Source organism: Scyliorhinus torazame, chromosome 13, assembly GCF_047496885.1.
Source record: "Scyliorhinus torazame isolate Kashiwa2021f chromosome 13, sScyTor2.1, whole genome shotgun sequence".
NCBI lineage: Eukaryota > Metazoa > Chordata > Chondrichthyes > Carcharhiniformes > Scyliorhinidae > Scyliorhinus > Scyliorhinus torazame.
In genome coordinates, this window is record NC_092719.1 from 26586426 (window position 1) to 26611119 (window position 24694).

The window sequence follows — 24694 nt, forward strand, 5'->3', positions numbered from 1 at the left end:
CTCTGACAGTGCAGCATCTCTGACAGTGCAACATCTCTGACAGTGCAGCATCTCTGACAGTGCAGCATCTCTGACAGTGCAACATCTCTGACAGTGCAGTATCTCTGACAGTGCAGCATCTCTGACAGTGCAACATCTCTGACAGTGCAACATCTCTGACAGTGCAGCATTTCTGACAGTGCAGCACCTCCGACAGTGCAGCATCTCAGACAGTGCAACATCTCTGACAGTGCAGCATCTCTGACAGTGCAGCAGTTCTGACAGTGCAGTTCCTCTGACAGTGCAGCATCTCTGACAGTGCAGTACCTCTGACAGTGCAGTATCTCTGACAGTGCAGCAGCTCTGACAGTGCAGCATCTCTGACCGTGCGGTATCTCTGATAACGCAGCACCTCTGTCAGTGCAGTACGTCTGACAGTGCAGTATCTCTGACAGTGCAGCATCTCAGACAGTGCAGCATCTCCGACAGTGCAGCAGGTCTGACAGTGTAGCATCTTGACAGTGCAGCATCTCTGACAGTGCAGTATCTCTGACAGTGCAGCATCTATGACAGTGCAGTATCTCTGACAGTGCAGTATCTCTGACAGTGCAGGACCTCTGACAGTGTAGCATCTCTGACAGTGCAGCATCTCCGAAAGCGCAGGACCTCTGACAGTGCAGCATCTCTGACCGTGCAGCATCTCCGACAGTGCAGGACCTCTGACAGTGCAGCATCTCTGACAGTGCTGCATCTCTGTCAGTGCAGCATCTCCGACAGTGCAGTATCTCTGACAGTGCAGTATCTCTGACACTGCAGCATCTCTGACAGTGCAGTATCTCTGACAGTGCAGTATCTCTGACACTGCAGCATCTCTGACAGTGCAGTATCTCTGACAGTGCAGTATCTCTGACAGTGCAGCATCTCTGACAGTGCAGTATCTCTGACAGTGCAGCATCTCTGACAGTGCAGCATCTCCGACAGTGCAGTATCTCTGACAGTGCAGTATCTCTGACAGTGCAGCATCTCTGACAGTGCAGCATCTCCGACAGTGCAGGACCTCTGACAGTGCAGTATCTCTGACACTGCAGCATCTCCGACAGTGCAGTATCTCTGACAGTGCAGTATCTCTGACAGTGCAGTATCTCTGACACTGCAGCATCTCCGACAGTGCAGTATCTCTGACAGTGCAGTATCTCTGACAGTGCAGTATCTCTGACAGTGCAGTATCTCTGACAGTGCAGTATCTCTCAATCTGCAGCATCTCTGACAGTGCAGTATCTCTGACAGTGCAGTATCTCTGACAGTGCAGTATCTCTGACAGTGCAGGACCTCTGACAGTGCAGCATCTCCGACAGTGCAGGACCTCTGACAGTGCAGCATCTCTGACAGTGCAGTATCTCTGACAGTGCAGTATCTCTGATGGTGCAGGGGTGTCATGGTGCCAGCAGTGATTAGCACTGGGGCTAAGTCGTTGAGGACCCGGGTTCGGATCCCGGTCCTGGGTCACTCTCCCTGTGGATCTTGCACATTCTCCCTGTGTTTACGTGGGTTTCACTCCCACAACCCAAAGACGTGCACATTAGGTTCAGTGGTCATGCTAAATTGCCCCATAAATGGAAAAAATATATAATTGGGTCCACTAAATTTAAACTGAAACAAAAAACTCTGACAGTGCAGCATCTCTGACAGTGCAGCACCTCTGACAGTGCAGCACCTCTGACAGTGCAGCATCTCTGACAGTGCAGTATCTCTGACAGTGCAGCACGTCTGACAGTGCAGCACCTCTGACAGTACAGCATCTCTGACAGTGCAGCATCTCTGACAGTGCAGTATCTCTGACAGTGCAATATCTTTGACACTGCAGTATCTCCGACAGTGCAACATCTCTGACAGTGCAGTATCTCTGACACTGCAGCATCTCCGACAGTGCAGTATCTCTGACAGTGCAGTATCTCTCACACTGCAGGATCTCTGACAGTGCAGTATCTCTGACAGTGCAGTATCTCTGACAGTGCAGGACCTCTGACAGTGCAGCATCTCCGACAGTGCAGGACCTCTGACAGTGCAGCATCTCTGACAGTGCAGTATCTCTGACAGTGCAGTATCTCTGACAGTGCAGCATCTCTGACAGTGCAGCATCTCTGACAGTGCAGTATCTCTGACAGTGCAGCATCTCCGAAAGTGCAGCATCTCTGACAGTGCAGTATCTCTGACAGTGCAGCATCTCTGACAGTGCAACATCTCTGACAGTGCAGCATCTCTGACAGTGCAGCATCTCTGACAGTGCAGCAGTTCTGACAGTGCAGTACCTCTGACAGTGCAGCATCTCTGACAGTGCAGTACCTCTGACAGTGCAGTATCTCTGACAGTGCAGCAGCTCTGACAGTGCGGTATCTCTGACAACGCAGCACCTCTGTCAGTGCAGTACGTCTGACAGTGCAGTATCTCTGACAGTGCAGCATCTCAGATAGTGCAGCATCTCCGACAGTGCAGCAGCTCTGACAGTGTAGCATCTTGACAGTGCAGCATCTCTGACAGTGCAGTATCTCTGACAGTGCAGCATCTATGACAGTGCAGTATCTCTGACAATGCAGTATCTCTGACAGTGCAGGACCTCTGACAGTGTAGCATCTCTGACAGTGCAGCATCTCCGAAAGTGCAGGACCTCTGACAGTGCAGCATCTCTGACCGTGCAGCATCTCCGACAGTGCAGGACCTCTGACAGTGCAGCATCTGTGACACTGCAGCATCTCTGACACTGCAGCATCTCCGACAGTGCTGCATCTCTGTCAGTGCAGCATCTCCGACAGTGCAGTATCTCTGACACTGCAGCATCTCTGACAGTGCAGTATCTCTGACAGTGCAGTATCTCTGACAGTGCAGTATCTCTGACACTGCAGCATCTCTGACAGTGCAGTATCTCTGACAGTGCAGTATCTCTGACACTGCAGCATCTCCGACAGTGCAGTATCTCTGACAGTGCAGTATCTCTGACAGTGCAGTATCTCTGACACTGCAGCATCTCCGACAGTGCAGTATCTCTCAATCTGCAGCATCTCTGACAGTGCAGTATCTCTGACAGTGCAGTATCTCTGACAGTGCAGTATCTCTGATAGTGCAGGGGTGTCATGGTGCCAGCAGTGATTAGCACTGGGCCTAAGTCGTTGAGGACCCGGGTTCGGATCCCGGTCCTGGGTCACTCTCCCTGTGGATCTTGCACATTCTCCCTGTGTTTACGTGGGTTTCACTCCCACAACCCAAAGACGTGCACATTAGGTTCAGTGGTCATGCTAAATTGCCCCATAAATGGAAAAAATATATAATTGGGTCGAGTAAATTTAAACTGAAACAAAAAACTCTGACAGTGCAGCATCTCTGACAGTGCAGTATCTCTGACAGTGCAGCATCTCTGACAGTGCAGCACCCCTGACAGTGCAGCATCTCTGACAGTGCAGTATCTCTGACAGTGCAGCATCTCTGACAGTGCAGCATCTCTGACAGTGCAGCACCTCTGACAGTGCAGCATCTCTGACAGTGCAGTATCTCTGACAGTGCAGCATCTCTGACAGTGCAGCATCTCTGACAGTGCAGTATCTCTGACAGTGCAGTATCTCTGACAGTGCAGCACGTCTGACAGTGCAGCATCTCTGACAGTGCAGCACGTCTGACAGTGCAGCACCTCTGACAGTGCAGCATCTGTGACAGTGCAGCACCTCTGACAGTGCAGCATCTCTGACAGTGCAGTATCTCTGACAGTGCAGCACGTCTGACAGTGCTGCACCTCTGACAGTGCAGCATCTCTGACAGTGCAGTATCTCTGACAGTGCAATATCTTTGACACTGCAGTATCTCCGACAGTGCAACATCTCTGACAGTGCAGAATCTCTGACAATGCAGCATCATTGACAGTGCAGTAACTCTGACAGTGCAGTATCTCTGACAGTGCTGCACCTCTGACAGTGCAGCATCTCTGACAGTGCAGTATCTCTGACAGTGCAATATCTTTGACACTGCAGTATCTCCGACAGTGCAACATCTCTGACAGTGCAGTATCTCTGACAATGCAGCATCATTGACAGTGCAGTATCTCTGACACTGCAGCATCTCCGACAGTGCAGTATCTCTGACAGTGCAGCATCTCTCACACTGCAGGATCTCTGACAGTGCAATATCTCTGACAGTGCAGTATCTCTGACAGTGCAGGACCTCTGACAGTGCAGCATCTCCGACAGTGCAGGACCTCTGACAGTGCAGCATCTCTGACAGTGCAGCATCTCTGACAGTGCAGTATCTCTGATAGTGCAGGGGTATCATGGTGCCAGCAGTGATAGCACTGGGGCTAAGTCGTTGAGGACCCGGGTTCGGATCCCGGTCCTGGGTCACTCTCCCTGTGGATCTTGCACATTCTCCCTGTGTTTACGTGGGTTTCACTCCCACAACCCAAAGACGTGCACATTAGGTTCAGTGGTCATGCTAAATTGCCCCATAAATGGAAAAAATATATAATTGGGTCCACTAAATTTAAACTGAAACAAAAAACTCTGACAGTGCAGCATCTCTGACAGTGCAGTATCTCTGACAGTGCAGCATCTCTGACAGTGCAGCATCTCTGACAGTGCAGCACGTCTGACAGTGCAGTACCTCTGACAGTGCAGCATCTCTGACAGTGCAGTATCTCTGACAGTGCAATATCTTTGACACTGCAGTATCTCCGACAGTGCAGTATCTCCGACAGTTCAGTATCTCTCACACTGCAGCATCTCTGACAGTGCAGTATCTCTGACAGTGCAGTATCTCTGACAGTGCAGGACCTCTGACAGTGCAGCATCTCCGACAGTGCAGGACCTCTGACAGTGCAGCATCTCTGACAGTGCAGTATCTCTGACAGTGCAGGACCTCTGACAGTGCAGCATCTCTGACACTGCAGTATCTCTGACAATGCAGCATCTCCGACAGTGCAGGACCTCTGACAGTGCAGCATCTCTGACACTGCAGTATCTGTGACAGTGCAGCATCTCTGACAGTGCAGCATCTCTGACAGTGCAGTATCTCTGACAGTGCAATATCTTTGACACTGCAGTATTTCCGACAGTGAAACATCTCTGACAGTGCAGTATCTCTGACAATGCAGCATCATTGACAATGCAGCATCTCTGACAGTGCAGCATCATTGACAGTGCAGTATCTCTGACACTGCAGCATCTCTGACAGTGCAGTATCTCTGACAGTGCAGAAGTTCTGACAGTGCAGCATCTCTGACAGTGCAGTATCTCTGACATTGCAGCAGTTCTCACAGTGCAGCATCTCTGACAGTGCAGTATCACTGACAGTGCAGCAGTTCTGACAGTGCAGTAACTCTGACAGTGCAGTATCTCTGACAGTGCAGCAGTTCTGACAGTGCAGCATCTCTGACAATGCAGCATCTCTGACAGTGCAGCATCTCTGACATGCAGTAACTCTGACAGTGCAGTATCTCGGACAATGCAGCAGTTCTGACAGTGCAGCATCTCTGACAGTGCAGAAGTTCCGACAGTGCAACATCTCCGACAGTGCAGTAACTCTGACAGTGCAGTATCTCTGACAGTGCAGCAGTTCTGACAGTGCAGCATCTCTGACAGTGCAGTAACTCTGACAGTGCAGTATCTCTAACAGTGCAGCAGTTGTGACAGTGCATCTCTGACAATGCAGCATCTCTGACAGTGCAGCATCTCTGACAGTGCAGTAACTCTGACAGTGCAGCAGTTCTGACAGTGCAGCATCTCTGACAGTGCGGCAGTTCTGACAGTGCAACATCTCCGACATTGCAGTAACTCTGACAGTGCAGTATCTCTGACAGTGCAGCAGTTCTGACAGTGCAGCTTCTCTGACAGTGCAGCAGTTCTGACAGTGCAGCATCTCTGACAGTGCAGCATCTCTGACAGTGCAGTATCTCTGACAGTGCAGGACCTCTGACAGTGCAGCATCTCTGACAGTGCAGCATCTCTGACAGTGCAATACCTTAACAGTGCAGCATTTCTAACAGTGCAGTATCTCTGACAGTGCAGGACCTCTGACCGTGCAGCACCTCCGACAGTGCAGTACCTCTGACAGTGCAGTATCTCTGACAGTGCAGCAGCTCTGACAGTGCAGTATCTCTGACAGTGCAGCATCTCTGACAGTGCTGCACCTCTGACAGTGCAGCATCTCTGACAGTGCAGCAGCTCTGACAGTGCAACATCTCTGACAGTGCAGTATCTCTGACAGTGCAGGACCTCTGACAGTGCAGCATCTCTGACAGTGCAGCATCTCTGACAGTGCAGTACCTTAACAGTGCAGCATTTCTAACAGTGCAGTATCTCTGCAGTGCAGGACCTCTGACCGTTCAGCACCTCCGAATTAGCAGTACCTCTGACAGTGCAGTATCTCTGACAGTGCATCAGCTCTGACAGTGCAGTATCTCTGACAGTGCAGCATCTCTGACAGTGCCGCAGCTCTGACAGTGCAGTATCTCTGACAGTGCAGCATCTCTGACAGTGCAGCAGCTCTGACAGTGCAACATCTCTGACAGTGCAGCATCTCTGACAGTGCAGCACCTCTGACACTGCAGCATCTCTGACAGTGCAGCATCTCTGACAGTGCAGTATCTCTGACAGTGCAGGACCTCTGACAGTGCAGCATCTCTGACAGTGCAGCATCTCTGACAGTGCAGTACCTTAACAGTGCAGCAGCTCTGACAGTGCAGTATCTCTGACAGTGCAGGACCTCTGACCGTGCAGCACCTCCGACAGTGCAGTACCTCTGACAGTGTAGTATCTCTGACAGTGCAGCAGCTCTGACAGTGCAGTATCTCTGACAGTGCAGCAGTTCTGACAGTGCAGCTTCTCTGACAGTGCAGCAGTTCTGACAGTGCAGCATCTCTGACAGTGCAGTATCTCTGACAGTGCAGCAGTTCTGACAGTGCAGTAACTCTGACAGTGCAGTATCTCTGACAGTGCAGCAGTTCTGACAGGGCAGCATCTCTGACAATGCAGCATCTCTGACAGTGCAGCATCTCTGACATGCAGTAACTCTGACAGTGCAGTATCTCGGACAATGCAGAAGTTCTGACAGTGCAGCATCTCTGACAGTGCAGAAGTTCTGACAGTGCAACATCTCCGACAGTGCAGTAACTCTGACAGTGCAGTATCTCTGACAGTGTAGCAGTTCTGACAGTGCAGCATCTCTGACAGTGTAGTAACTCTGACAATGCAGCATCTCTGACAGTGCAGCAGTTCTGACAGTGCAGCATCTCTGACAGTGCAGTAACTCTGACAGTGCAGTATCTCTGACAGTGCAGCAGTTGTGACAGTGCAGCATCTCTGACAATGCAGCATCTCTGACAGTGCAGCATCTCTGACAGTGCAGTAACTCTGACAGTGCAGCAGTTCTGACAGTGCAGCATCTCTGACAGTGCGGCAGTTCTGACAGTGCAACATCTCCGACATTGCAGTAACTCTGACAGTGCAGTATCTCTGACAGTGCAGCAGTTCTGACAGTGCAGCTTCTCTGACAGTGCAGCAGTTCTGACAGTGCAGCATCTCTGACAGTGCAGCATCTCTGACAGTGCAGTATCTCTGACAGTGCAGGACCTCTGACAGTGCAGCATCTCTGACAGTGCAGCATCTCTGACAGTGCAGTACCTTAACAGTGCAGCATTTCTAACAGTGCAGTATCTCTGACAGTGCAGGACCTCTGACCGTGCAGCACCTCCGACATTGCAGTACCTCTGACAGTGCAGTATCTCTGACAGTGCAGCAGCTCTGACAGTGCAGCATCTCTGACAGTGCAGCATCTCTGACAGTGCAGTACCTTAACAGTGCAGCATTTCTAACAGTGCAGTATCTCTGACAGTGCAGGACCTCTGACCGTGCAGCACCTCCGACATTGCAGTACCTCTGACAGTGCAGTATCTCTGACAGTGCAGTATCTCTGACACTGCAGCACCTCTGACAGTGCAGCATCTCTGACAGTGCAGTACCTTAACAGTGCAGCATTTCTAACAGTGCAGTATCTCTGACAGTGCAGGACCTCTGACCGTGCAGCACCTCCGACAGTGCAGTACCTCTGACAGTGCAGTATCTCTGACAGTGCAGCAGCACTGACAGTGCAGTATCTCTGACAGTGCAGCAGTTCTGACAGTGCAGCTTCTCTGACAGTGCAGCAGTTCTGACAGTGCAGCATCTCTGAAAGTGCAGCATCTCTGACAGTGCAGTATCTCTGACAGTGCAGGACCTCTGACAGTGCAGCATCTCTGACAGTGCAGCATCTCTGACAGTGCAGTACCTTAACAGTGCAGCATTTCTAACAGTGCAGTATCTCTGACAGTGCAGGACCTCTGACCGTGCAGCACCTACGACAGTGCAGTACCTCTGACAGTGCTGTATCTCTGACAGTGCAGCAGCTCTGACAGTGCAGTATCTCTGACAGTGCAGCATCTCTGACAGTGCAGCACCTCTGACAGTGCAGCATCTCTAACAGTGCAGCATCTCTGACAGTGCAGTATCTCTGACAGTGCAGGACCTCTGACAGTGCAGCATCTCTGACAGTGCAGCATCTCTGACAGTGCAGTACCTTAACAGTGCAGCATTTCTAACAGTGCAGTATCTCTGCAGTGCAGGACCTCTGACCGTGCATTACCTCCGACAGAGCAGTACCTCTGACAGTGCAGTATCTCTGACAGTGCAGCAGCTCTGACAGTGCAGTATCTCTGACAGTGCAGCATCTCTGACAGTGCCGCAGCTCTGACAGTGCAGCAGCTCTGACAGTGCAGCATCTCTGACAGTGCAGCATCTCTGACAGTGCAGTGTCTCTGACAGTGCAGCATCTCTGACAGTGCAGCACCTCTGACAGTGCAGCAGCTCTGACAGTGCAGTATCTCTGACAGTGCAGCATCTCTGACAGTGCAGCACCTCTGACAGTGCAGCATCTCTGACAGTGCAGCATCTCTGACAGTGCAGTATCTCTGACAGTGCAGGACCTCTGACAGTGCAGCATCTCTGACAGTGCAGCATCTCTGACAGTGCAGTACCTTAACAGTGCAGCATTTCTAACAGTGCAGTATCTCTGACAGTGCAGGACCTCTGACCGTGCAGCACCTCCGACAGTGCAGTACCTCTGACAGTGTAGTATCTCTGACAGTGCAGCAGCTCTGACAGTGCAGTATCTCTGACAGTGCAGCAGTTCTGACAGAGCAGCTTCTCTGACAGTGCAGCAGTTCTGACAGTGCAGCATCTCTTACAGTGCAGCATCTCTGACAGTGCAGTATCTCTGATAGTGCAGGAACTCTGACAGTGCAGCATCTCTGACAGTGCAGCATCTCTGACAGTGCAGTACCTTAACAGTGCAGCATTTCTAACAGTGCAGTATCTCTGACAGTGCAGGACCTCTGACCGTGCAGCACCTCCGACAGTGCAGTACCTCTGACAGTGCAGTATCTCTGACAGTGCAGCATCTCTGACAGTGCACTATCTCTGACAGTGCAGCATCTCTGACAGTGCAGCTCCTCTGACAGTGCAGCATCTGTGACAGTGCAGCATCTCTGACAGTGCAGTATCTCTGACAGTGCAGGACCTCTGACAGTGCAGCATCTCTGACAGTGCAGCATCTCTGACAGTGCAGTACCTTAACAGTGCAGCATTTCTAACAGTGCAGTATCTCTGACAGTGCAGGACCTCTGACTGTGCAGCACCTCCGACAGAGCAGTACCTCTGACAGTGCAGTATCTCTGACAGTGCAGTATCTCTGACCGTGCAGCATCTCTGACAGTGCCGCAGCTCTGACAGTGCAGCAGCTCTGACAGTGCAGTATCTCTGACAGTGCAGCATCTCTGACAGTGCAGCATCTCTGACAGTGCAGCAGCTCTGACAGTGCACTATCTCTGACAGTGCAGCATCTCTGACAGTGCAGCACCTCTGACAGTGCAGTATCTCTGACAGTGCAGTATCTCTGACAGTGCAGCATCTCCGAAAGTGCAGCATCTCTGACAGTGCAGTATTTCTGACAGTGCAGCATCTCTGACAGTGCAACATCTCTGACAGTGCAGCATCTCTGACAGTGCAGCATCTCTGACAGTGCAGCACCTCCGACAGTGCAGCATCTCTGACAGTGCAGTATCTCTGACAGTGCAGCAGTTCTGACAGTGCAGTACCTCTGACAGTGCAGCATCTCTGACAGTGCAGTACCTCTGACAGTGCAGTATCTCTGACAGTGCAGCAGCTCTGACAGTGCAGTATCTCTGACAATGCAGCACCTCTGTCAGTGCAGTACGTCTGACAGTGCAGTATCTCTGACAGTGCAGCATCTCAGACAGTGCAGCATCTCCGACAGTGCAGCAGCTCTGACAGTGTAGCATCTTGACAGTGCAGCATCTCTGACAGTGCAGTATCTCTGACAGTGCAGTATCTCTGACAGTGCAGTATCTCTGACAGTGCAGGACCTCTGACAGTGTAGCATCTCTGACAGTGCAGCATCTCAGACAGTGCAGCATCTCCGAAAGTGCAGCATCTCCGACAGTGCTGCATCTCTGTCAGTGCAGCATCTCCGACAGTGCAGTATCTCTGACAGTGCAGCATTTCTGACAGTGCAGTATCTCTGACAGTGCAGTATCTCTGACAGTGCAACATCTCCGACAGTGCTGCATCTCTGTCAGTGCAGCATCTCCGACAGTGCAGTATCTCTGACAGTGCAGCATTTCTGACAGTGCAGTATCTCTGACAGTGCAGTATCTCTGACAGTGCAGTATCTCTGACACTGCAGCATCTCTGACAGTGCAGTATCTCTGACAGTGCAGTATCTCTGACAGTGCAGCATCTCTGACAGTGCAGTATCTCTGACAGTGCAGCATCTCTGACAGTGCAGCATCTCCGACAGTGCAGTATCTCTGACAGTGCAGTATCTCTGACAGTGCAGTATCTCTGACACTGCAGCATCTCTGACAGTGCAGTATCTCTGACAGTGCAGTATCTCTGACAGTGCAGCATCTCTGACAGTGCAGTATCTCTGACAGTGCAGCATCTCTGACAGTGCAGCATCTCCGACAGTGCAGTATCTCTGACAGTGCAGTATCTCTGACAGTGCAGTATCTCTCAATCTGCAGCATCTCTGACAGTGCAGTATCTCTGACAGTGCAGTATCTCTGACAGTGCAGTATCTCTGATAGTGCAGGGGTGTCATGGTGCCAGCAGTGATTAGCACTGGGGCTAAGTCATTGAGCACCCGGGTTCGGATCCCGGTCCTGGGTCACTCTCCCTGTGGATCTTGCACATTCTCCCTGTGTTTACGTGGGTTTCACTCCCACAACCCAAAGACGTGCACATTAGGTTCAGTGGTCATGCTAAATTGCCCCATAAATGGAAAAAATATATAATTGGGTCCACTAAATTTAAACTGAAACAAAAAACTCTGACAGTGCAGCATCTCTGACAGTGCAGTATCTCTGACAGTGCAGCATCTCTGACAGTGCAGCATCTCTGACAGTGCAGCACGTCTGACAGTGCAGCACCTCTGACAGTGCAGCATCTCTGACAGTGCAGCATCTCTGACAGTGCAGTATCTCTGACAGTGCAATATCTTTGACACTGCAGTATCTCCGACAGTGCAACATCTCTGACAGTGCAGTATCTCTGACAATGCAGCATCATTGACAATGCAGCATCTCTGACAGTGCAGCATCATTGACAGTGCAGTATCTCTGACACTGCAGCATCTCCGACAGTGCAGTATCTCTGACAGTGCAGTATCTCTGACAGTGCAGTATCTCTGACAGTGCAGCATCTCTGACAGTGCAGCATCTCTGACAGTGCAGTACCTTAAAAGTGCCGCATTTCTAACAGTGCAGTATCTCTGACAGTGCAGGACCTCTGACTGTGCAGCACCTCTGACAGTGCAGTATCTCTGACAGTGCAGTATCTCTGACAGTGCAGCATCTCTGACAGTGCCGCAGCTCTGACAGTGCAGCAGCTCTGACAGTGCAGTATCTCTGACAGTGCAGCATCTCTGACAGTGCAGCATCTCTGACAGTGCAGCAGCTCAGACAGTGCACTATCTCTGACAGTGCAGCATCTCTGACAGTGCAGCACCTCTGACAGTGCAGTATCTCTGACAGTGCAGTATCTCTGACAGTGCAGCATCTCCGAAAGTGCAGCATCTCTGACAGTGCAGTATTTCTGACAGTGCAGCATCTCTGACAGTGCAACATCTCTGACAGTGCAGCATCTCTGACAGTGCAGCATCTCTTACAGTGCAGCACCTCCGACAGTGCAGCATCTCTGACAGTGCAGTATCTCTGACAGTGCAGCAGTTCTGACAGTGCAGTACCTCTGACAGTGCAGCATCTCTAACAGTGCAGTACCTCTGACAGTGCAGTATCTCTGACAGTGCAACAGCTCTGACAGTGCAGTATCTCTGACAATGCAGCACCTCTGTCAGTGCAGTACGTCTGACAGTGCAGTATCTCTGACAGTGCAGCATCTCAGACAGTGCAGCATCTCTGACAGTGCAGCATCTATGACAGTGCAGTATCTCTGACAGTGCAGTATCTCTGACAGTGCAGGACCTCTGACAGTGCAGCATCTCTGACAGTGCAGCATCTCCGAAAGTGCAGGACCTCTGACAGTGCAGCATCTCTGACCGTGCAGCATCTCCGACAGTGCAGGACCTCTGATTGTGCAGCATCTCTGACAGTGCTGCATCTCTGTCAGTGCAGTATCTCTGACAGTGCAGTATCTCTGACAGTGCAGTATCTCTGACACTGCAGCATCTCTGACAGTGCAGTATCTCTGACAGTGCAGTATCTCTGACAGTGCAGCATCTCTGACAGTGCAGTATCTCTGACAGTGCAGCATCTCTGACAGTGCAGCATCTCCGACAGTGCAGGACCTCTGACAGTGCAGCATCTCTGACACTGCAGCATCTCTGACAGTGCAGCATCTCTGACAATGCAGCATCTCTGACAGTGCAGGACCTCTGACAGTGCAGCATCTCTGACACTGCAGCATCTCTGACAGTGCAGCATCTCTGACAATGCAGCATCTCTGACACTGCAGCATCTCCGACAGTGCAGTATCTCTGACAGTGCAGTATCTCTGACAGTGCAGTATCTCTCAATCTGCAGCATCTCTGACAGTGCAGTATCTCTGACAGTGCAGTATCTCTGACAGTGCAGGACCTCTGACAGTGCAGCATCTCCGACAGTGCAGGACCTCTGACAGTGCAGCATCTCTGACTGCAGTATCTCTGACAGTGCAGTATCTCTGACAGTGCAGCATCTCTGACAGTGCAGTATCTCTGACAGTGCAGCATCTCTGACAGTGCAGTATCTCTGACAGTGCAGTATCTCTGACAGTGCAGTATCTCTGACAGTGCAGCATCTCTGACAGTGCAGTATCTCTGACAGTGCAGTATCTCTGACAGTGCAGTATCTCTGACAGTGCAGTATCTCTGATAGTGCAGGGGTATCATGGTGCCAGCAGTGATTAACACTGGGGCTAAGTCGTTGAGGACCCGGGTTCGGATCCCGGTCCTGGGTCACTCTCCCTGTGGATCTTGCACATTCTCCCTGTGTTTACGTGGGTTTCACTCCCACAACCCAAAGACGTGCACATTAGGTTCAGTGGTCATGCTAAATTGCCCCATAAATGGAAAAAATATATAATTGGGTCCACTAAATTTAAACTGAAACAAAAAACTCTGACAGTGCAGCATCTCTGACAGTGCAGTATCTCTGACAGTGCAGCATCTCTGACAGTGCAGCACGTCTGACAGTGCAGCACCTCTGACAGTGCAGCATCTCTGACAGTGCAGTATCTCTGACAGTGCAGCATCTCTGACAGTGCAGCATCTCTGACAGTGCAGCATCTCTGACAGTGCAGTATCTCTCACACTGCAGCATCTCTGACAGTGCAGTATCTCTGACACTGCAGCATCTCTGACAGTGCAGTATCTCTCACACTGCAGCATCTCTGACAGTGCAGTATCTCTGACAGTGCAGTATCTCTGACAGTGCAGGACCTCTGACAGTGCAGCATCTCCGACAGTGCAGGACCTCTGACAGTGCAGCATCTCTGACAGTGCAGCATCTCTGACAGTGCAGCATCTCTGACAGTGCAGTATCTCTGACAGTGCAGTATCTCTGACAGTGCAGGACCTCTGACAGTGCAGCATCTCCGACAGTGCAGGACCTCTGACAGTGCAGCATCTCTGACAGTGCAGCATCTCCGACAGTGCAGGACCTCTGACAGTGCAGCATCTCTGACACTGCAGACAGTGCAGCATCTCTGACAGTGCAGCATCTCTGACAGTGCAGTATCTCTGACAATGCAGCATCATTGACAATGCAGTATCTCTGACAGTGCAGCATCTCTGACAGTGCAGCATCTCCGACAGGGCAGGCCCTCTGACAGTGCAGCATTTCTGACAATGCAGTATCTCTGACAGTGCAGCATCTCTGACAGTGCAGCATCTCTGACAGTGCAGCATCTCTGACAGTGCAGCATCTCCGACAGGGCAGGACCTCTGACAGTGCAGCATTTCTGACAGTGCCGCTTCTCTGACAGTGCAACATCTCTGACAGTGCAACATCTCTGACAGTGCAGCAGCTCTGACAGTGTAGCATCTTGACAGTGCAACATCTCTGACAGTGCAACATCTCTGACAGTGCAGTATCTCTGACAGTGCAGCATCTCTGACAGTGCAACATCTCTGACAGTGCAGTATCTCTGACAGTGCAACATCTCTGACAGTGCAGCATCTCTGACAGTGCAGCATCTCTGACAGTGCAACATCTCTGACAGTGCAGTATCTCTGACAGTGCAACATCTCTGACAGTGCAACATCTCTGACAGTGCAGCAGCTTTGAATGTGCAGCAGCTCTGACAGTGCAGCATCTCTGACAGTGCAACATCTCTGACAGTGCAGTATCTCTGACAGTGCAACATCTCTGACAGTGCAACATCTCTGACAGTGCAGTATCTCTGACAGTGCAGCATCTCTGACAGTGCAACATCTCTGACAGCGCAGTATCTCTGACAGTGCAACATCTCTGACAGTGCAGCATCTCTGACAGTGCAGCATCTCTGACAGTGCAGTATCTCTGACAGTGCAGTATCTCTGACAGTGCAAGATCTCTGACAGTGCAACATCTCTGACAGTGCAGTATCTCTGACAGTGCAGAATCTCTGACAGTGCAGCATCTCTGACGGTGCAGCAGCTCTGACAGTGCAGGACCTCTGACAGTTCAGCATTTCTGACAGTGCAGCATCTCTGACAGTGCAGCAGCTTTGAAAGTGCAGCATCTCTGACAGTGCAGTATCTCTGACAGTGCAACATCTCTGACAGTGCAGCATCTCTGACAGTGCAGAATCTCCGACAGTGCAGTATCTCAGACAGTGCAGTATCTCTGACAGTGCAGCATCTCTGACAGTGCAGCATCTCTGACAGTGCAGTATCTCAGACAGTGCAGTATCTCTGACAGTGCAGCATCTCAGACAGTGCAGAGCCTCTGACAGTGCAGTACCTCTGACAGTGCAGTACCTCTGACAGTGCAGCATCTCTGACAGTGCAGAGTCTCTGACAGTGAAGTACCTCTGACAGTGCAGTACCTCTGACAGTGCAGCATCTCTGACAGTGCAGCATCTCTGACAGTGCAGTATCTCTGACAGTGCTGCATTCCTGACAGTGCAGCATTTCGGACAGTGCCGCATCTCCGACAGTGCAGCACTTTCAACAGTGCAGCATCGTCTCAACACTACACTGGAGATGTCAGCACAGATTCTGTGTCGCTCGGGGCCTGAGCTAACGGCCTAACCCAGAGAGAAGATGGCCATTCACTGAGCAATGTTGAGCAGTCATTTGATGGACAGTTGCGGCCAGCTGTGGAGAAGCGGGGAGAAGCTTGCTGACAATAATGCTCCTCGGTGGCTGCAGCTGATCCCTCTAAGATAAACATATCCTCTCGTTTTGTAGAATGCAGCCAGCGACCAGCGGTGAACGAAGAAGAGGAAGACCTAAATTCGGAGATTCTGGGGAACCATGATGCTGATCTCGGTGCGTGGCCTTGGCTGGTCAGTGTACAGATTGCATCAAAGGATGGCACATATGGTCACACCTGTGGAGGATCCATCATTGATAATTACTGGGTGCTGACAGCAGCTCACTGCTTCAAGGCCAAAATATCAAAGTAAGGAGACAACAGGTGATCCCACCTAAGAATAATTATTCATTGTTTATTAACTCAATGATTTGTGTTACCAGCCAAAGCTGGTCAGCTTGTCATTGTGCAATGATTTCGGGAATGCAATTGGTTAACATTGCCTGTCCGATAGCAAAGATTAGCACCCACAGAACTGGTCGCCATAACCTCCCCATACAGGTCTGGTACGTATATCCTCTCCACGACCCACACCCAGACAGGTCTGGTACGTATACCCTCTCCACGACCCACACCCAGACAGGTCTGGTACGTACAGCCTCCCCGGGACCCACACCCAGACAGGTCTGGTACGTATACCCTCTGCACGACCCACACCCAGACAGGTCTGGTACGTATACCCTCTCCACGACCCACACCCAGACAGGTCTGGTACGTACAGCCTCCCCGGGACCCACACCCAGACAGGTCTGGTACGTAGACCCCCCCCCGGGACCCACACCGATACAGGTGTGGTACGTATACCCTCTCCACAACCCACACCCATACAGGTCAGGTACGTATACCCTCTCCACGACCCACACCCAGACAGGTCAGGTACGTATACCCTTTCCACAACCCACACCCATGCAGGTCAGGTACGTAGACGCGCCCCGGGACCCACACCCAGACAGGTCTTGTACGTATACCCTCTCCACGACCCACACCCTGACAGGTCTGGTACGTATACCCTCCCCGGGACTCACAACCAGACAGGTCTGGTACCAATACCCTCCCCGGGACCCACACCCAGACAGGTCTGGTACCAATACCCTCCCCGGAACCCACACCCAGACAGGTCTGGTACGTACAGCCTCCCCGGGACCCACACCCAGACAGGTCTGGTACCAATACCCTCCCCACGACCCACACCCAGACAGGTCTGGTACCAATACCCTCCCCACGACCCACACCCAGATAGGTCTGGTACGTACAGCCTCCCCGGGACCCACACCCAGACAGGTCTGGTACCAATACCCTCCCCACGACCCACACCCAGACAGGCCTGGTACCAATACCCTCCCCACGACCCACACCCAGGCAGGTCTGGTACCAATACCCTCCACGGGACCCACACCCATACAGGTCTTGTACGTATACCCTCCCCGGGACCCACACCCAGACAGGTCTGGTACCAATACCCTCCCCGGGACTCACACCCAGACAGGTCTGGTACGTATATCCTCCCCGGAACCCACACCCAGACAGGTCTGGTACCAATACCATCCCCGGGACCCACACCCAGACAGGTCTGGTACCAATACCCTCCTCGGGACCCACACCCAGACAGGTCTGGTACCAATACCCTCCCAGGGACCCACACCCAGACAGGTCTGGTACGTACAGCCTCCCCGGGACCCACACCCAGACAGGTCTGGTACCAATACCCTCCTCGGGACCCACACCCAGACAGATCTTGTACGTATACCCTCCCCGGGACCCACACCCAGACAGGTCTGGTGCCAACACCCTCCCCGGGACCCACACCCAGACAGGTCTGTTACCAATACCCTCCCCGGAACACACACAAAGACAGGGCTGGTACCAATACCCTCCCCGGGACCCACACCCAGACAGGTCTGGTACCAATACCCTCCCAGGGACCCACACCCAGACAGGTCTGGTACCAATACCCTCCCCGGGACCCACACCCAGACAGGTCTGGTGCCAACACCCTCCCCGGGACCCACACCAAACAGGTCTGGTACCAATACCCTCCCCAGAACACACACAAAGACAGGGCTGGTACCAATACCCTCCCCGGGACCCACACCCAGACAGGTCTGGTACCAAAACCCTCCCAGGGACCCACACCCAGACAGGTCTGGTACCAATACCCTCCCAGGGACCCACACCCAGACAGGTCTGGTACCAATACCCTCCCCGGGACCCACATCCAGACAGGTCTGGTACCAATACCCTCCCCGGAACCCACATCCAGACAGGTCTGGTACCAATACCCTCCCAGGGACCCACACCCAGACAGGTCTGGTACCAATACCCTCCCCGGGACCCACACCCAGACAGGTCTGGTACCAATACCCTCCCCGGGACCCACACAAAGACAGGGCTGGTGTCAACACCCTCCCCGGGACCCACACCCAGACAGGTCTGGTACCAATACCCTCACCACGACCCACACCCAGACAGGTCTGGTACCAATACCCTCCCCGGGACCCACACCCAGACAGGTCTGGTACCAATACCCTCCCCGGGACCCACACCCAGACAGGTCTGGTACCAATACCCTCCCAGGGACCCACACCCAGACAGGTCTGGTACCAATACCCTCCCCGGGACCCACACCCAGACAGGTCTGGTACCAATACCCTCCCCGGGACCCACACAAAGACAGGGCTGGTGCCAACACCCTCCCCGGGACCCACACCCAGACAGGTCTGGTACCAATACCCTCACGACGACCCACACCCAGACAGGTCTGGTACCAATACCCTCCCCGGGACCCACACCCAGACAGGTCTGGTACCAATACCCTCACCACGACCCACACCCAGACAGGTCTGGTACCAATACCCTCCCCGGGACCCACACCCAGACAGGTCTGGTACCAATACCCTCCCCGGGACCCACACAAAGACAGGGCTGGTGCCAACACCCTCCCCGGGACCCACACCCAGACAGGTCTGGTACCAATACCCTCACCACGATCCACACCCAGACAGGTCTGGTACCAATACCCTCTCCACGATCCACACCCAGACAGGTCTGGTACCAATACCCTCTCCACGACCCACACCCAGACAGGTCTGGTACCAATACCCTCTCCACGACCCACACCCAGACAGGTCTGGTACCAATACCCTCCCCGGGACCCACACCCAGACAGGTGTTGTATGTATACCCTCTCCACGACCCACACCCAGACAGGTCTGATACCAATTCCCTCTCCACGACCCACACCCAGACAGGTCTGGTACCAATACACTCTCCACGACCCACACCCAGACAGGTCTTGTACGTATACCCTCCCCGGGACCCACACCCAGACAGATCTGGTACCAATACCCTCCCTGGGACCCACACCCAGACAGGTCTGGTACCAATACCCTCCCCGGGACCCACACACAGACAGGTCTGGTACGTATATCCTCCCCGGGACCCACACCCAGACAGGTCTGGTACCAATACCCTCCCCGGGACCCACACCAAACAGGTCTGGTACCAATACCCTCTCCACGACCCATACCCTGACAGGTCTGGTACCAATACACTCTCCACGACCCACACCCATACAGGTCTGGTACGTACAGCCTCCCCGGGACCCACACCCAGACAGGTCTGGTACGTATACCCTCCCCGGGACCCACACCCAGACTGGTCTGGTACCAATACCCTCCCGGGACCCACACCCAGACAGGTCTGGTACGTATGTCCTTCCCTGAACCCACACCCAGACAGGTCTGGTACCAATACCCTCCCCGGGACCCACACCCAGACTGGTCTGGTACCAATACCCTCCCAGGGACCCACACCCAGACAGGTCTGGTACCAATACCCTCCCCGGGACCCACACCCAGACAGGTCTGGTGCCAACACCCTCCCCGGGACCCACACCTAGACAGGTCTGGTACCAATACCCTCCCCAGAACACACACAAAGACAGGGCTGGTACCAATACCCTCCCCGGGACCCACACCCAGACAGGTCTGGTACCAAAACCCTCCCAGGGACCCACACCCAGACAGGTCTGGTACCAATACCCTCCCAGGGACCCACACCCAGACAGGTCTGGTACCAATACCCTCCCCGGGACCCACACCCAGACAGGTCTGGTACCAATACCCTCCCAGGGACCCACACCCAGACAGGTCTGGTACCAATACCCTCCCCGGGACCCACACCCAGACAGGTCTGGTACCAATACCCTCCCCGGGACCCACATCCAGACAGGTCTGGTACCAATACCCTCCCAGGGACCCACACCCAGACAGGTCTGGTACCAATACCCTCCCCGGGACCCACACCCAGACAGGTCTGGTACCAATACCCTCCCCGGGACCCACACAAAGACAGGGCTGGTGTCAACACCCTCCCCGGGACCCACACCCAGACAGGTCTGGTACCAATACCCTCACCACGACCCACACCCAGACAGGTCTGGTACCAATACCCTCCCCGGGACCCACACCCAGACAGGTCTGGTACCAATACCCTCCCCGGGACCCACACCCAGACAGGTCTGGTACCAATACCCTCCCAGGGACCCACACCCAGACAGGTCTGGTACCAATACCCTCCCCGGGACCCACACCCAGACAGGTCTGGTACCAATACCCTCCCCGGGACCCACACAAAGACAGGGCTGGTGCCAACACCCTCCCCGGGACCCACACCCAGACAGGTCTGGTACCAATACCCTCACGACGACCCACACCCAGACAGGTCTGGTACCAATACCCTCCCCGGGACCCACACCCAGACAGGTCTGGTACCAATACCCTCACCACGACCCACACCCAGACAGGTCTGGTACCAATACCCTCCCCGGGACCCACACCCAGACAGGTCTGGTACCAATACCCTCCCCGGGACCCACACAAAGACAGGGCTGGTGCCAACACCCTCCCCGGGACCCACACCCAGACAGGTCTGGTACCAATACCCTCACCACGATCCACACCCAGACAGGTCTGGTACCAATACCCTCTCCACGATCCACACCCAGACAGGTCTGGTACCAATACCCTCTCCACGACCCACACCCAGACAGGTCTGGTACCAATACCCTCTCCACGACCCACACCCAGACAGGTCTGGTACCAATACCCTCCCCGGGACCCACACCCAGACAGGTGTTGTATGTATACCCTCTCCACGACCCACACCCAGACTGGTCTGATACCAATTCCCTCTCCACGACCCACACCCAGACAGGTCTGGTAGCAATACACTCTCCACGACCCACACCCAGACAGGTCTTGTACGTATACCCTCCCCGGGACCCACACCCAGACAGATCTGGTACCAATACCCTCCCTGGGACCCACACCCAGACAGGTCTGGTACCAATACCCTCCCCGGGACCCACACACAGACAGGTCTGGTACGTATATCCTCCCCGGGACCCACACCCAGACAGGTCTGGTACCAATACCCTCCCCGGGACCCACACCCAGACAGGTCTGGTACCAATACCCTCTCCACGACCCATACCCTGACAGGTCTGGTACCAATACACTCTCCACGACCCACACCCATACAGGTCTGGTACGTACAGCCTCCCCGGGACCCACACCCAGACAGGTCTGGTACGTATACCCTCCCCGGGACCCACACCCAGACTGGTCTGGTACCAATACCCTCCCGGGACCCACACCCAGACAGGTCTGGTACGTATATCCTTCCCGGAACCCACACCCAGACAGGTCTGGTACCAATACCCTCCCCGGGACCCACACCCAGACAGGTCTGGTACCAATACCCTCCCCGGGACCCACACCTAGGCAGGTCTGGTACCAATACCCTCCCCGGGACCCACACCCAGACAGGCCTGGTACCAATACCCTCCCCGGGACCCACACCCAGACAGGTCTGGTACCAATACCCTCCCCGGGACCCACACCTAGGCAGGTCTGGTACCAATACCCTCCCCTGGACCCACACCCAGACAGGCCTGGTACCAATACCCTCCCCGGGACCCACACCCAGACAGGTCTGGTACCAATACCCTCCCCGGGACCCACACCCAGACAGGTCTGGTACCAATACCCTCCCCGGGTCCCACACCCAGACAGGGCTGGTACGTTTACCCTCTCCACGACCCACACCCAGACAGGTCTGGTACGTTTACCCTCTCCACGACCCACACCCAGACAGCTCTGGTACCAATACCCTCCCCGGGTCCCACACCCAGACAGGTCTGGTACGTTTACCCTCTCCATGACCCACACCCAGACAGGTCTGGTACCAATACCCTCCCCGGGACCCACACCCAGACAGGCCTGGTACCAATACCCTCCCCGGGTCCCACACCCAGACAGGCCTGGTACCAATACCCTCCCCGGGTCCCACACCCAGACAGGTCTGGTATGTTTACCCTCTCCACGACCCACACCCAGACAGGTCTGGTACGTATACTCTCCCCAGGATCCACACCCAGACAGGTCTTGTACCAATACCCTCCCCGGGACCCACACCCAGACAGATCTGATACCAATACCCTCTCCACGACCCACACCCAGACAGGTCTGGTACCAATACTCCCCCCCCCCCCCCATCCTTTGCGTAGTCTGACCTGGTCTATCAGTTTCAGATGCGTCTCCTGCAGCATAACCACATCTGCCTTAAGTTTCTTTAGGTGTGCGAGTACCCGTGCCCTCTTTATCGGCCGGTTCAGCCCTCTCACATTCCACGTGATCAGCCGGGTTGGGGGGCTCTTTAACCCCCCCCCCCTTGTCGACTAGCCATCTCCTTTTTCAATCCAGCTCCTCACCCGGTTCCCACGTAGCCGTATCTCCCCCCAACGGCGCCCTCCCGCCCCGACCACCCCACCCCATACCAGCTCCCCCTTCTCCCCAGCAGCAGCAACCCAGTTAACCCCCCCCCCCCACCCCCCCCACTAGATCCCTCACCAGCGTAATTGCACCCCCCATGTTGCTCCCAGAAGTCAGCAAACTCTGGCCGACCTCGGCTTCCCCCCGTGACCTCGGCTCCCACTGTGTGAGGCCCCCTCCTTCCTGCTTCCCTGTTCCCGCCATGGTTACCATAGCGCGGGAACAAAGCCCGCTCTTCCCATTTGGCCCCGTCCCCAATGGCCGGCGCCCCCAGCTCCTCATCCTCCCTCCCCCCCTCCCCCACAGCATGGGGAAGAGAGAAAAGTTACAGGATCGCAGGATTAACAACTTGGGAAATCATCTCTTCCCCCTTTTCCCCCCCTCTTCACCCCACATATTCGCCCCACCATTTTGTCCCAAACGTTCTTTTTCTAGCCCGCTTATTCCAGTTTCTCCTCGACAATAAATGTCCACGCCTCTTCTGCCGTTTCAAAGTAGCGGTGTTTCCCTTGATGTGTGACCCACAGTCTTGCCGACTGCAGCATTCCAAATTTAACCTTCCTTTTGTGCAGCACCGCCTTGGCCCGATTAAAGCATGCCCTCCTTCTCGCCACCTCCGCACTCCAATCTTGGTATACGCGGATCACCTTGTTCTCCCACCTACTGCTCCGAGTTTTCTTTGCCCATCTGAGGACCATCTCTCTGTCCTTATATCGGAGAAATCTCACCACTATGGCTCGAGGAATTTCTCCAGCCCTCGGTCTTCGCGCCATAACTCGATAGGCTCCCTCCACCTCCAACAGGCCCGTCGGGGCCTCCGATCCCATTAACGAGTGCAGCTTCGTGCTCACATATGCCCCGACGTCCGCCCCTTCTGCACCTTCGGGAAGACCAAGAATCCTTAAATTCTTCCTCCTCGCATTATTCTCCAGCACCTCCAGCCTTTCCGCACACCTTTTGTGTTGTGCCTCGTGCATCTCTGTCTTCACCACCAGGCCCTGTATGTTGTCCTCATTCTCAGCAGCCTTTGCCTTCACGACCCGAAGCTCCTGCTCCTGGGTCTTTTGCTCCTCCTTTAGCCCTTCAATCGCCTGTAATATCGGGGCCAACAGCTCCTTCTTCATCTCCTTTTTCAGCTCTTCCACGCAACGCCGCAGGAACTCTTGTTGGTCAGGGCCCCATATTAAACTGCCTCCTTCTGACGCCATCTTGCTTTGTGCTTGCCTTCCTTGCCGCTGCTCTAGAGGATCCACCGCAATCCGGCCACTTTCCTCTCCTTTTTCCATCCGTGTCCAGGGGGGATTCCCTTCTGGTTTACCGCACAGTGTTTTTAGCCGTTAAAATTGCCGTTGGGGCTCCTATCAAGAGCTGCCGGGAGCTGCCGAAACGTGCGACTTAGCTGGTCATCACCGCACCCGGAACTGAGCTTTAATATTTGACCGTTCCTCTCAAAACCCTGGTCATTTTTTTCCCTTGGCATGTATAGAGCTAGTTGTCTTTCTGCTGGATTGTATGATAATGGTGGTGCTACTGCAAGAAAAGAGGTCTCCCACACAACTCTGGATCGACAGGCCTTGAAGCGGCCTACATACATATCATTGTGCTACTTGACAGTGCCCTGAACCTCCTGAATATGAAGGATGACAATGAAGGGGCAATGGCGGTAACTATCAGTTTGAATGATGCATGACCAGGACTTACCATCACCATAGAAACAGGAGAGGCAGAGGCGTTGTGGTAGTGTCGCTGGACTGGTAATCCAGAGACCCAGCGTAATGATCTGGGGACCCGGGTTCGAATCCCACCACGGCAGATGGTTCCCTAAAAGGAAGGAAATCTGCCATCCTTACCTGGTCTGGCCTACATGTGACTCCAGACCCACAGCAATGTGGTTGACTCTTCAATGCCCTAGAAAGCCACTCAGCTGTATTCAACCGCTACGAAAACACAAAAAAGGAACCACAAGGCCTCTGGGGGTTTGTGCCAAAGTTGGGAGAGC

General features: G+C 53.7%; 1 protein-coding gene across 2 annotated transcripts in view; it reads left to right on the top strand.

Annotated features, from left to right (window-relative positions):
- The window catches only part of LOC140387671 (acrosin-like), a 73605-nt gene that overhangs the window by 37115 nt on the left and 11796 nt on the right, over nt 1–24694 (top strand). For both annotated transcript variants that reach the window (XM_072470864.1, XM_072470863.1), the window contains exon 2: nt 15958–16171. In XM_072470864.1, the coding sequence (XP_072326965.1) occupies nt 15958–16171 (214 nt within the window). The remainder of the gene's footprint in view (nt 1–15957; nt 16172–24694) is intronic.